The sequence below is a fragment of the Athalia rosae genome, chromosome 3 (genome assembly GCF_917208135.1).
Source record: "Athalia rosae chromosome 3, iyAthRosa1.1, whole genome shotgun sequence".
In the NCBI taxonomy this organism is placed as follows: domain Eukaryota; kingdom Metazoa; phylum Arthropoda; class Insecta; order Hymenoptera; family Athaliidae; genus Athalia; species Athalia rosae.
In genome coordinates this window covers 21603522-21618102 of record NC_064028.1, presented here as the reverse complement: position 1 = coordinate 21618102, position 14581 = coordinate 21603522, and the positions used below count along the sequence as shown (strand labels likewise).

Below are 14581 nucleotides of genomic sequence, written 5' to 3'. Positions count from 1 at the left end.
AACGCGTCGGGGGGGGGGCGAAGCGGGAGCGGATCGTAAGAGGATCGGGGAGTCGTCGCGGATGAAATTATGGGAATCGATTACGCATTTAGTGCACAGGTATAATGTGTGCACGGCTATGGGCCAGGACGTAAATGAAACGTACGGCGCTGAATCGTGTGTAAAAGAGCACGGTGAACGTCCAGACCGCTAATCGGAAACGCGATCTATCGCTCGCGTTACGTTACACGTTACACGTTACGGGAATAAGACGGATAGGACGTGTAAACGCCGCGCTTCTATCCCCGATACGCGATATGATTCCCATTTCTCCACCGATGCAACGCGCCGCGTAATCCCCGAGGCAACGTTGTTCGACTTGCGGTAGAATAACGAATCGCGTAATCGGGTACCGCGGGAGGCGTAGGTACAGACCGTTTATTTGCATTCGCGTGTAGCGGAAAATTTTACTCCTCATTTCTGAACCACCCAGAAATACCCCTTCATCACGCGGCTTACCGCACACGTGATACGGGCGGTAAGAATTCATCGGGAATTCCGACGAACATGTATCCCCCATTTTATACCCGTCGAACGTGGGGCGATTTTTTCGCTTTGATTCGAGCGAATGAGACGATGACGTGTAGGGATAACGAGTTAGTTTCAGGACTCGAATTATCTTTTACTTTTGAATCACCCTGTACGTGTAACGTAATCGAGCAAGTCACGTCATATCGGATCTCTTCGGCATTAACTGTGCAGTGTAACGAATTTATACGCACTCCGTTGATCCCTTGGGAACGGCGGCGGAGGAGGATACGAGGAATCCTGCGAAGTGAGTCGGGGTCGCTCGGTGCCATTAGACTGCAGTTAGAATACTTTTTAGGCTTCGGGCGACTGTGAAAAGTTTTTTTTTTTTCTCTTGTCATCGTACATTTCGGATGCTGCGAACCCAAAACCTTCTACCTTTCCAAACGTTGTCTCCGAAATTCTTCGACGTCCTCCGAAACTAACGAGGATCAAAAAAAGAAACTTTTATCTCGCCTTGTTTCGTCGCATCTTTCAGCACTTTTTTTTGTCTCGTTTTTCACTCCAGTTTCAATGTACATATTTTAAATTGCTGTGTTTCCCGTAGAAGGTGCGGAAGCGGTAAATTTTCTCTGTACTCTAAAGGCGAATGACTGCGTGAGGGGGGGAAAAAGGAAAAAATAGTACAAGAGCGTAAATTGATTTTCCAGAAGTATCGGTATATATCTCATCATTAGTTGTCGTCATTGTCTATAATTCTATCAACAATTAGCTTTGACTAGAATTCCCCCCTTGTATCCTACATGTTTTTTTTTTCTCTCTTTCTTCCCATCCGTAACCTGATCGCCCCCCTCCCTTATATTTTCATTTTATTTTCTCGTTCTTTTTTTGTTTTTTTTTTGCCTTCTCTCCGTAGATAGATTATAGGCAAAGAAAAAAAAAAAAAACCAATTCCGACGACACTCCGATGTCCGTAAGGTTACGGAGTGCCGGCTGGTAATAAAAAGTATCAGTTCGCGATCCTCTCGGTATCCACGAAGATTCTCCGAGGTGTCTGTGTACGCGATCACCACTATTTACTGAATAAGGATCTCCCGTCTATTGCCCATTGTACATAGCTCGGGTCACTCGATTCATTATCTTCGTTTCCTCTTATAAAAACGATATTCACGGGTGATCAGATCCGAGAATTGATCAGCGATCTCGTAACGCCGGACGTCGGCGTTGCCCCGCAGCCTAAGCCGGCCGGCCAGCTGCAGCATCCCGAACCGTCGAGAGAATTTTCGGTATTTCTGGGAAATTTCATTCCACGCGATAATCGCGAGGCTCGAATGAGAGTTTGAAAAATTTTCGTCAATAGTTTCTTCATTCATTCTCCGCTTGTATATGCTCCATTATATTTCATCGCCTTATATATATATATAATCTTCGCGCGTCGTGACATTCGACTTGAACGCGAACTCTGTTTCTCTCTGTTCGTCGGCTTTTTTTTTTTTTCGTTCTTTAATCTCCTTTCAATTTGTTCTCTATTTTGTACCGTCTGCGGAGAACACCACCCGTCATGTTGTATTATAGTGTATAATGAAATTATTTCCACATTTTTATCCGACGTCATATTGTATTACGTCGACCATTCATTTCATCAACATATCGCGCTTTAACTCGATCGCTACGTGGGACAGTTAGACGTGAGAAAAAAAAAACAAAAATAAAAAATTACGACGATAAATAATTTTCTTTTTTTTTTTCTCTCTCGTCTTCTCAATTTTTTTTTTTTCTACAAGACAATTTTTTCGGTCTCCGTCGGTACGATCGAACCGTTTTCTATACTCGCATGATTCTTGATTTTCATATTTCACACCTCGTGTCCCTGTACGCTATACGTACACGTGCGCGAACGTATATAGATCGTAGATCCATTATTTCGATGATCTGCAGCTCAGCGAGAGAATCTTTTTTCCTCTGAATTTTCATCGTTTTTTTTTTCTCATTGCATTTTTTGTACCGCGATACGTAATTCGATTCGTCATATTCGGCGCAGACGAGCGACGAGGTTCGACGGAGAAACTCGGTCCCCGTTCCAATTTTCCGACGTTCGAGGTACATTTTTGCATTTTTTGCTTCGGCAATCGGCCGACCGAGCCTGAGAACTCTTCGTCGATTCTCGGTACACCTACATACGTTCTCGGTATACAATCCGCGCACGTACTCTCTCATCGGCGGGGGGAATATCCTGGAAGGTAAAAAACAAAAGGATAAGAAAATAGAGAGAGAGAGAGAGAAAGAAAAAAAAACATTGATACGGAACGCCAAGACAAACGAAAGAGTGTTGCAGTCGGGGCGCTTCCTGTACTCCTGGAAAAGATAAGTATGACCGCTTCTAACCAGCACCTGGCGCAACTTCGCCGTTGCCCCATAGAGTAGCGTAGATCCGAACGCGACAAGTTCACTTCCTTTTCTGGTACCTACCGAACGATACCCCATACCATAAACATGTATACCGGGGACCTGGATAACTTCTTCTTCCAGAACACGCGGGGCCGTCGTCTCCTCTCCTTCTCGGGAAATAATAGAAGATCGTCCCGCGGAGATCGCGGAGCCGGTTGATCGAGCAGTATCAGCGGGTCATGTCTTCCTGTAACTTCTTCTTCTTCTTCTTCTTCTTCTTCTTCTTCTTCTTCTGTTTCTACTTCGACTTCGCCTCTTCCTGCTCATCTTCTTTCCTCGGAAGACCGGGCACCGCACCGCACCGCGCGTTCTGTGCACTCGGATTCTTCTCTCTTTCCCTCCCTGATTTACTCCGGCGATTATCATTACATCGAACCCGTGCATCGGACTCTTCTTCGGCAGTCGGTTTATCCGAGTCCGGTTGAGCGACCCTGCGATGCACCGTCCGCAACGCGTGCAGTAGCCACGGGGCCCCGTTACGTTACGTCGAAGAATACTCCTCACCCGGCCTTACCGGGACCCGGAGACCCGAGACCGAACCAAAACCAGGACCAATTATATAAACTCGGATTCTCACTCGATCGATCGATACCTAACTAGGTTTACCCGTACGGGCGGGTTATTTTCGCCGTTTAACGCACACGCTATCGACCGCGGCGGATTTGATAGAGGGGGAAAAAAAAATTGTGTTTTCAGTTTTTTCGTATCATCGGGGAACTTGATACGGTGCATTTTATCGCCGTTGTTCCGTAGTTTTTTTTTTTGAGACTGCAAAAATTTACGGCTATGTTTCCGCGGTCGGGAGGTACGTGTCCGTAACAAAAGCGGGTGCGCGCGTTTTCCACCCTCGGCTTGTGTTAATTATTATTATTTTTTTTTTTTCCTCTCTTTTCCCTTCTCGTTTCTTTCCCTCTGTTTGAACACTTGCCGCTGTCGCTGTGGCCATAGGATCCCAAATGAAGAGGGAAACAAAAGACCGTTTTTTTCGCTCGTTCAAAAATCGAACTTGTACATAGGTAGGATACGCGGATTTTTCATCATAGGTAAGAACGTTTGATCCTGCGAACTCGCGTGCACGCGGCTCGCGAAATCCCTTCGAAAAATTTCGCGCTCTGTTGGCGCGGAGCCTCGGGGGCTAAATGTGTGTACGCGACGTATGCTGTAGTCTTCCGATATTATAACTACAGCCGAATTTGAAACCCGACCAACTTCGCGATTCTCTATACTGCACCGGGCTCTGTGTATAATAACAGCTGCCTGGTAAACGTATCGATTTCACAAACTCCGCCCGTAGCGACTTACTCCGCGGTTTTATTAATAAATACTCCGTATGTCTCTATGTGGGTAGCTACGTATAATTGAATACTGTATAGCTTAGGTATATAGAATTTCTGATTAGCGTATTATGCACAAAGTAAATATAGCGTAAATCGTATCAACTGCTCCTTCGTATACCGCGCACTCGAATCATATTATCATTTGAGAAGAAATAAATAAACTGACTAATTGATAATGAAATTAGAAAATTAATTGTTGGAAAGACACCTGCAACTTTCATGTCATTTTGGAAAGGGACCCTCATCGACGCCTCAATTGATCAGCTGAGCAATCTATTGGTCAAAAGATATTTCATTTCAAGCGTTATCGCGTGGCTCGTTTTTGCTCCTTTAAAATCTAGAGAAACACAATTTTAGTTTGGTGTATGAAAAGGTACGCAAATAGCCAATCGGCTGAACGATTATCCAATGGAAAATTTACGCGGGTCTTCGATTTTTCTCAAATCTCTGTAGAGATTATTATTCCAGTAACATTCGAAGTTTTGAAACTGGTTGGGCGGCGTTCGAAGTAGAGAACGATGTACAGGACATGTGTAGATGCAACTGTAGGCATGCATAAGACGCATATTCTTCCGCAGAAATATATATATAAGTCTCTTAAAATTCTCGTCTCGTATACCAGATCCGCTTGACGATGCGCGCTGCTGCTGCTGTTGCTGCTGCTGCTGCGATATGCTGCAGGCAACGGTGTCTTCTTCCTCCGCCAAAACAAAAGGGATAAGATCGAAAAAAAAAAAGAAAAAAAAAAAAAAAAGGAAGGAAAGAATGAAGAACGAAGACGATCCCATGAAAAGGCGAGCCCAAAAATACCAGACATAACCTCCCCATATAAATGCATCGGAGTTCCTTCGAAGTTAGGAAGTACAACCTCGTCCGAGGTGGAGAAAAAAATTCCAACCCTTTTTTCTATTTTTGCAAATTTTCATCGATTATAATGCCGATAATGAATACGTGCAAATACGTTTTTGAGACGCTGCTCAGAGATGGGAAACAAGATCCTCTTCTTATTCTATTCGTTTTTTTTTTCTAAATCTAATTACAACGTGCCTAGCGCGCGGCGAAGGGCTATTCAAAATCAAAGGGAGGAGCGGCGGTTAAATCTCATATACACTTTCAATCATTAATCATTTTACAAATTGATGTTCTAAGCACGCCGTAGGTATACCTATGTAAATTATTATATATTGGCCGTAAAATTATATCCATTCGGTATACACGTGAACAGACGAGACTAAAGAATATAATAAAATTTAGAATCATTATTAACGGCCTATAAAACCTATGAGGTTACACAGCGCTCTATGTATTATACACGTGATTCATTTTATTGGAATCACGATACGTTTTTCCCCGATTGGATTTTTATTTAGAAACTCTCATTTTCGCACTCGACGACGATGGAGAAAAACGTGTAAGAAAATCGAACAAAGTTCAGAATTAATAACTGTGCGGACTGGAGATTGAAATTTTGAACGGTGATTGATAGAAAAAAAATAATGTACCTAATCGTATATTAGAATCATTCGGTATACGTATACATTCCGCAACGTATATCGATCTCGTTCAGACGATTAATTTATATGAATTATTCCTACGGTGTTGAAAAAGAAGAAAGCAAAAAAATGTAAGAGCGTGTTTAATTTGAGCGTTAATTAAACCGCCACTTAGTTAGACAGGTTTACCTGGCAGCTGGAATTACTACTTCGCTATTCTACGCCCTCCTAATAATTAAAGCGCGGCGATAGGGTACGTAGATGATTTGTATTAATATGGTAATCATCGTAACGAATTGCAATTATATAAATATTATACCGTTCGCCTATCACCCGTACCTATAATCGCGTTTAGAAAAAGAAAGTAAATAAATTTTTATACATACGTCGAATATATACCTAATAATAAACGATTTCATGCGTACACGGATGACGGGTAACATTAATCAAAATAAGATCTACACGAGTGAGATGATAATCACCGGTGATAATCCGCAGATTGCAGTAGTTTGTAATTACTTACATCAACGTACGTAAGCATGCAAAATATGAATGCGACTCGAATCAGAATTCTCTTCATCTCAATACCAACATACGACCGCTGGGCCCGTGTGTCTATCCAAATTTGAGGGCGGAATTTTGGAAATTTCGGATTCAGATTAACGATGAAAAATTTCAAACGTCACCTGTCACCGCCAGGTTGACGAACCTGTGACACACTTTTAACGATATATTCAAGCTTTTGGCGTCCGTTTATTACCGCGTGCATATACATATACGCGTAACGTACAGTATTATGACGCCTGCAGAGGAAAAAAAAAAATTATTATAATTGCAACGAAGAAAAAAAGAAGAGATTAACGGACGGGGAATTTTACTCGTACTTGTACTTGTACGTACGTACGTATTCACATGTGGCGTAGACAGGTATGTTTTACGGAGCGGTAAATTTGAATACATGATATTATCATGTCTAGGCATAATATGGGTAAATATATACGTAATTTAATTGAACATCGTACAACACATACGAGTACCGTTCTTCCACCACTTATTTTTTCTATTTCGAATTTTTATTTTCGTTTTTAGTAATTTGTAGTTTTACATAGCGGAAACAACCTCGGGCTACGGTGTGGTTATTCCGTCGACGTTGTATTCGTTTAGGTGAATATTATGTTGGTATATAATTATCGTAGTACATAACATATGTGTGCTATACACGAATAAGCTGTGGCTAATTTTTGAAACGCGTGTTTTACGCATGTGAATAAAATTGTGCGGAAGATTTCGCGGAGAGCTGCTAAATCCGCTGGATCAACCCGCGTCTTTTTTCCAAGTACGCACTCATTTTCATGCTTCACTTTCTTCTAGTCATTCGATTTTCTCGGTTAAGTTACGTCAACGGCTCGGACATGCTAAATGTAGCTAATCGGTAATACCGATATTATATACGGTCTAGGAATCGACGGTGATTATCGTCAATTTGAAGAAATCGTCACCGCGTAAACGTTCGAAAAAGTTCAAACAAGTTCACGGTAATGATTATCATTTTGTTTTTTTTTTTTCTTACTTTTCTCAACCGCCAAAATTACACACGTTGTAGAATATGGTTGGTGTTTTAACTTCTTTTGCAAATCATCTCGTTTCTCTTTCGAAGAATTCGGAACACTCTTTTTTCGACCTCTGTCGGGCAGTTCAATCTCGAATATCGACAGTACAATCGAAATTCTGAAATTCATCTTTCTGTTCTTCTTCTTACATGAGTTGTACGTACCTATATACACGTCGGCATGCATGAATGCGTAGCGACCGGCGACAGAATTCCCTCTTTCCTGTTTCCCCGTTTCCTCTCTATGGGCACAATCACCGTTTTTCTTTTTTCCTTTTTTTTTTCCCTTGTCTCCTTTTTCGCTTTTGTGCCCGCAGAAGTGCATGTATATTGCTCACTCGGAAGAGCACATATGTACGTAAGTAGAAAAGAAAAAAGCAATGCAAAAGACGCGTGCAGCACATACGTTAGGTATATATCCTACGTTCTCATTTACTGCGGATTCTCGCACTTGAATAATAACCGTGTAGCGTAAAAAAAAAAAAAAAAAAAACCAAAAAGAAAAAGAAGACTCATATATGTACACGAGTACTTGCGTTCCTCGTGGTACGGTGCAAAAATTGACACTTGGATTGCAAATTTTGTATAATCTGAAACTGTTCAACCGCTCCTACGTGATTATTACACACCTTGAATCTTCGGAGTTATTTTAGAAAATGAAAAGAATAATTTTTGTACTTCGAAATGTTTTTTTTAGATACTTAAGACTTGGCACAAATGAATACATCAGAATTTGAATGGACCTCTTCGATTTGTCGCGAAATGCCCGGTACATCTGTCCCTGCCTACAAATGGTACCTTTACATACACGCAAGGTGAACAAACTCTGAAGACGGCGACACCTCGCCTTAGACTAGTTGAGTCAACTCTCTTATATGCAGCGTTGGTATTAATCGTTGTAATATATTAACACACATCTGCGGTATATACGTGTATATACACGTACACGTATCCACGTACAACGAACAAGACATAAATTTACAAAAGTCACGATGACAACTGAACGAGATTTTGATTAATGAACGTTAAGGCAAACTGTTTCTTCTTCTCAAATTTTTTCACTATTTGAATCGTCGTTCTTCTCCATTATCGTCACAAATTTCTTCTCTCCGTTTCGGCAAAGAACAAACTTTTTTTGCTATTTAATTTAATTTAAAATTTTACGATCGATCGATCTGTATCGATCATTCCGCTGTCAGGATCGCTTTTAGTTTCGTATGCGGATCAAACCTTGCGACGCAGCGGGGAAGCCGAAGACCGGCGAGCCCAAACCCGCCCCGAGATAATAAAAAAGTCAAAAAAGGAAGAAAAAAAAAAAAAAAGTTGCCGCCATTCCCCTCGCCTTATTCTTCGTCGTGATCTATAGACTGACCACAAAACCTCATACCGACGTTTGCGTATTTGCAGATTTTCCACTAGATTTCGATATGGTCAATAGCCCGGCTCTGTTATATGCATTTTATTCCCTCAACGATCTTCCGCGTTCTTCTCGGTTTGCCCAGCATGCGAATGGTCAACAACTTATAACTCCCACGGCGGACACGTCCTCTCATGAACGTAATGGACGGTTGTGCCCCGAGAAGAAAGGAAGACGTAGAGGAAGAAAAAAATAAGAAAAAACGAACACAAAGGGTAAAAAAAATGAAATACACACACTGGGAAGAAATGAAAAACAAGAAAAAAAAAAAAAGCTCTCTATACTAAAGTCCGCGTAAGAAGATGGACAGAAAACGCCCGTGGCTCGGAGTCAGCTTAGATCGGCGACGCGTCCTCCTCCTCCTCCTCCTTCTCTGCTAGACCAGCTCATCTTCTTTCATGATCGCTGTTGCGTGCCGAGCAAACGTTGATCGCGAGCTTCGGAATCCCCCCGAGGCAAAATGTTCTTTCTAATTCTCATCCCCGTATTTCACACTTCAAATGGTGCAATTTTGTAATTTTCATTACATTATACGACAGGTCTTAAAAAACTACATTACACCGAATCGTGCAGGTTGACCGGTTCGCGGAATCATCTGGAATTTTGATGAAATTCTGGATCCTTTTTTCGATTCAGTATAATCGATCGTTAACCTGATTTTTTTCTTCTCAGTTTCAGGCTCAGTCTGCTGGTCCTCGTGGTCTACTTGGGACCGTTGTCGTTATCGAAAAATGTGGAAGGAACGTCCGCAGTTGGGAATCCCGGGGGATCGGATTCCCCGATTTTCGAGACCGTTCACACCAGCAACGCCGCTATTTTCAATCGTCTGGGTTTGTCACCTCTCCGCATATCCCAAGGGCACCACAAGAAGCGTTTGGCGGGTCCGGAGCCACCCTTGAATTTCGCATCCCAAGGTCACCTCCAGTCTTACGGCAGGCGGCACGGCCACAGAGACAGTCACGTTTACATCGTCAAGTTGCCACCTAGTCTTCCGTATTACGCGATCACCAGGCCTCACAAAGAGTCGAAAACTGACGTGAACGTTGTGAGGGACAACGCGAATTTTCCCGTAGGATTTCAGAGCAACGGGAAACCCGGCGGTATTTACCACTGGAATTTACCGGTGATGAAAAAAATGGCGGAGAAAAAAAGGATAGTCGAGCACAGACTGCAGCAGGTTCAAAAACAGAAAGAGAAACAAGAGAATTTGAACGACGTTGGGACGGTGGGAAAAAATACTTCGAACAAAACGGAAGAGGGGAAAAAAGAATCCCCGGCCAATTTGACGCGGGTCAAAGGCCAAATCGGTGGTAACGATTTACCGGAAGTTGATAAACGCCCCGCGGATAATATCCCCGTTGTAAAACACGTCAGAAATAATGACAAACGTTTGAATTATTCGGGTAAAGAATTCTCGAACGGGGATGCCAGAAAAGGAACATCGAGCGGAATGAAACAGAACTTTGGAACGGGAAATAAAAATTTCAGATTGGACGATTCGGTTCTATACAGAATAAAACCTGACCACAAGGGTATGTGGAACGGCGCGGCGTCGTCTTCGAATCCGCACAATTCCATTTACAATATTGGCAATACCGTGTCCCACCAAAAGCAGCTGAAGAAACATAGGAAAAAATCGGCCATGTCGTATTACGCACCGTTCAGTCTAAAATCTGGATCGACGAGCTTGCACAAGAATTTTTCTGGCAATGGTAAACCGAAAGCGTTTTATGTGATCGAAAAAAGTCGCAAACCGGTTTACTATCATCCTCTTCTTCCTTAAGAGATAATTATTAACGAAACTTAGAGCTTTTCGGATGGTGAAAAATTGAAAAACTGAAAAATATTGTATATCTCGATATTCGTTGAACGCGGTATATAAATTGCTCGATAGTCTGAAAGTAAATTAAGTAACAGAACAAAAAAAAAAAAGAAGTGTTCTTCGAGGTTTGTATTTTATAGGACGAGAAATTTTCGCAAATTTTTTCCAGTTCTTATTGCAATGCGAAATAATAATTATTAATCATTATTATTAATGTGATGTAAAATGTATATAATTATAGTTTCATTTAACTGCATGAGCCTACACGTTGATGATTAAAAAGTTTGCGTGCTTTTTTGAAATTTTGTTTTTCCGTCAAAATTGAATGAAATTGTTGAAAAAACTAGCTGTCTATTTTATAGCCAAAAATAAGGTTTTTCTCATGCGGTAAAAATTGTAATTAACATTATTATAATTAGAAACGTACTTATGATAAATTATTGTGACATGTTTGATCGATTGATTGATTGTCTGATTGATTGATTGATTTATTTCTTCTAAGGTACGACTATATGTTATAGCGGAATTATAATAATTGTAAGTTATATTTTATAGGAAGACTCGACAATACTTTTCCATAAGATATACAAATTTATGTTTTTTATACATTTATAGATATATATGAATATATAGATATATACCGTATACATAACTATTACATCATGTAACGACGCCCCTCTAATTTTTAAAGAGGTCTGATCACTGTATTAGAATATCTCAATTTAATATTACGTACCACACAACGTTTTTATATACGTCCATTTTTTTACATAAGATTTTTATATATTATCATTAGAATCCTAAGTTAGATTAATGTGTTAGGCATATATATTTGTATGTAATGAGAACGTACGCAATTAGTATTATACATATATATGAATATATGCATATTATATAGTGAATATTATAACGTATTTGCAATAAAGTATTTATAGTTATTTGTAAAAAAATAATTATTTCAATAATTTAAGTGCGTACGAGTTCCTTCTTCAATTTCTCATCTTCCATTCTTCACTCTTGAGAGCCGCAGCAGCGATTCCTCAAGTTTTTTTGGACAGACGTCGTTACCTTCGAATTAATCTTGCGGACTTGCCAGACACGCCGTGGTAAAATACTGTCTTCGACAATTTCGTCAGTTTTTATCCTAAACAAAAATGATTTGCTTTCCTTTTATCATTTGATTGATTCTTTTAGGTTTCTTTGAGTATTCCATTATCGACAGACCTTTCTAGACTCACCCACTGTACATATGTACGTGTATATGTCTATTCTGAGCGTGGGAAATTCCGAAAAAGACAACAGAATTACTTCTGTAGGAAGTTGGTAGTTAAAATCATATTTTTTGAAAAGGTAAGTGCGGTTAAAAACTTAGTCATAATTACGGAATAATTTATTATTATGCGCGCATGAGAATTACTGGGAACAACTCACCCTGAATGTGACCTCGGACATTTTTTCAATGGAATAAATCAATTACTTCAATAAATTCGAAGTTCCTACAATTTTCTGATTTTAATTTGGGGATGGCTAGTCTCGTGGCTGAAGCAACAGATCGAATGTTATGAGGATTAGATCGAGGAATCAACGAATTCGAGATGAGAAGAGAATTAGACTTCAAACGCGAACGCATTCTTCTTCACTCAAGTTGAGCAATATTCGTTTTTCTGTACTTTTCATTCTCTTTTACTTCATCGTCGAAATTTTGAATTTTATTCTCGTGTTGCGCATAGGGTCCCCGCATCAGGGTCTAGACAGTAAACTACGCTGCAGTGTACGGATCCTAAATAAATATTTTTTCAAGAATCGAGAACACGGATTCCCACCGTATAACACCGTCACATGATGAAAGAAAATCGTTGTTCAGTCTCCTGTAAAAACAAAACCGTCTGAAAATATGTGATGACGAAAATCACACGTGGAGGATGTGGGGCGTATACGCGTGTTATGATGCACTGCAGGCGATGCACGCGCTAAGTAATCGACAATATCTCGTCTAATTTTATAAGTAGATCAATTAAGCTTGCAGATTCATATTCCTGGGCTCTAAATACATGGGAATGGGTGCCCGGTGATAACGCATAAGGAAAGGAAGTTGGTTTTCCAAGAGACTGGAAAATTGACTCGCTGAACATCCGTTATTACTGGACTTTGCCTCGCCTCTGGACAAAACCCTCATCGGTGCATCTGCAAGATTGTTCACTGCATTTGTCAACGGAATTAGATGTCGTGCATTATTTATTATATAGTTGAAGATTATAGACTTTCTGAGATAATTAAAATATAAGCTTGATTGAGAACTTCTGTGTACTTTACTATAACACAATTATTGTAAGAGAAAGATTTCTCTGTACGAATAAATTTAGGATATACATAATTGATTTTCAAATTTTGTATTATATTTTTGATTCATCAATAAACGGAAGGCCTTCTCGATTTGATTGTTCCATTAAAATTATTTACATATCTCTATCCATCACTGATTATTATCCTATATGTCTAACAATAAACAACACCTCACGACAAGAGGCCCTTGGAGGCCTCGGCGTATACCTGCCTGTGGATTCAATCATTCATTCATGCTCATATAGAAACCGGAAGTGATAATGCAGAGCTCTAGAATGCCGGCCCTGAAAATTAAAAGTTTGCCGAAAAGTGGAGATTTGTATCAGGAGAACAGGAAACCCGAGGAGGTGGTCCGAGACCTGGTGCCTCATCATGTGCATGCCTTCAATCCTTTGTATTCAATCCTAGTATAAAAGAGAGAGCAACTGATTGCTTGCAAGACTCATCATATGCCTTTCTATGCATTCAATCATTCAATCATGCTTTCACACAAAGCGGAAGTGATAATGTAGAGCTCTAGAATGCCGGCCCTGAAAATTGAAAGTTTGCCGAAAAGTGGAGATTTGTATCAGGAGAACAGGAAACCCGAGGAGGTGGTCCGAAACTTGGTGCCTCATCATGTGCATGCATTCAATCCTTCATGATTATTCCTAGTCTGATAGAAAGAGCGACTGATTCTTTGCAGGACTAACTGTATACCTGCCTATGTATTTATTTATTCAATAAATCGTAGATACAAAAGGAAAAGACTCATTTCTTGCTTTAGAACAGCGTTTCCGAAGTTTAGAATTTAAGCCAAAAAATTTTCTGAGTATCAGGAGAACAGGAAAACCGAGGAGGTATTCCGAAACCTGGTGCCTCATCATGTGCATGCGTTCCACACTGTTTATTCATTCCTAGTATGAAAGAGAGAGCAACTGATGCATTGCATGACTGACTGCATGCATGCCTATGTCTTTGATCGTTCAATCATGCTTCAAACCGGAAGTGATAATGCAGAGCTCTAGATTGCCGGCCCTAAAAATTGAAAGTTTGCCGAAAAGTGGAGATTTGTATCAGGAGAACAGGAAACCCGAGGAGGTGGTCCGAAACTTGGTGCCTCATCATGTGCATGCATTCAATCCTTCATGATTATTTCTAGTTTGATAGAGAGAGCGACTGATTCTTTGCAGGACTAACTATATATCTGCCTGTGTATTTATTTATTCAATAAATCGTAGATACAAAAGGAAAAGACTCATTTCTTGCTTTAGAACAGCGTTTCCGAAGTTTAGAATTTAAGCCAAAAAATTTTCTGAGTATCAGGAGCACAGAAAAACCGAGGAGGTATTTCGGAATTTAGAATTTAGGCCAAAAAATTCTCTGGGTATTAGGAGAACAGGAAAACCGAGGAGGTATTCCTAGACCTTGTGCCTTATCATGTGCATGCATTCAATCCTTTGTATTCGATCCTACTATGATGGAGAGAGAGCAACTGATTGCTTGCAAGACTCATCATATGCCTTTCTATGCATTCAATCATTCAATCATGCTTTCACACAAAGCGGAAGTGATAACGTAGAGCTCTAGAATGCCGGCCCTGAAAATTGAAAGTTTGCCGAAAAG

General features: G+C 40.4%; 1 protein-coding gene across 1 annotated transcript in view; it reads left to right on the top strand.

Annotated features, from left to right (window-relative positions):
• The window catches only part of LOC105689254, a 39407-nt gene extending 27840 nt beyond the window's left edge, over nucleotides 1-11567 (top strand). Inside the window, exon 3 of the mRNA XM_012406161.3 lies at nucleotides 9484-11567. Within this exon, the coding sequence (XP_012261584.2) occupies nucleotides 9484-10594 (1111 nt within the window). The 3' untranslated portion in view covers nucleotides 10595-11567. The remainder of the gene's footprint in view (nucleotides 1-9483) is intronic.
• Nucleotides 11568-14581: the final 3014 nt, after the last annotated feature.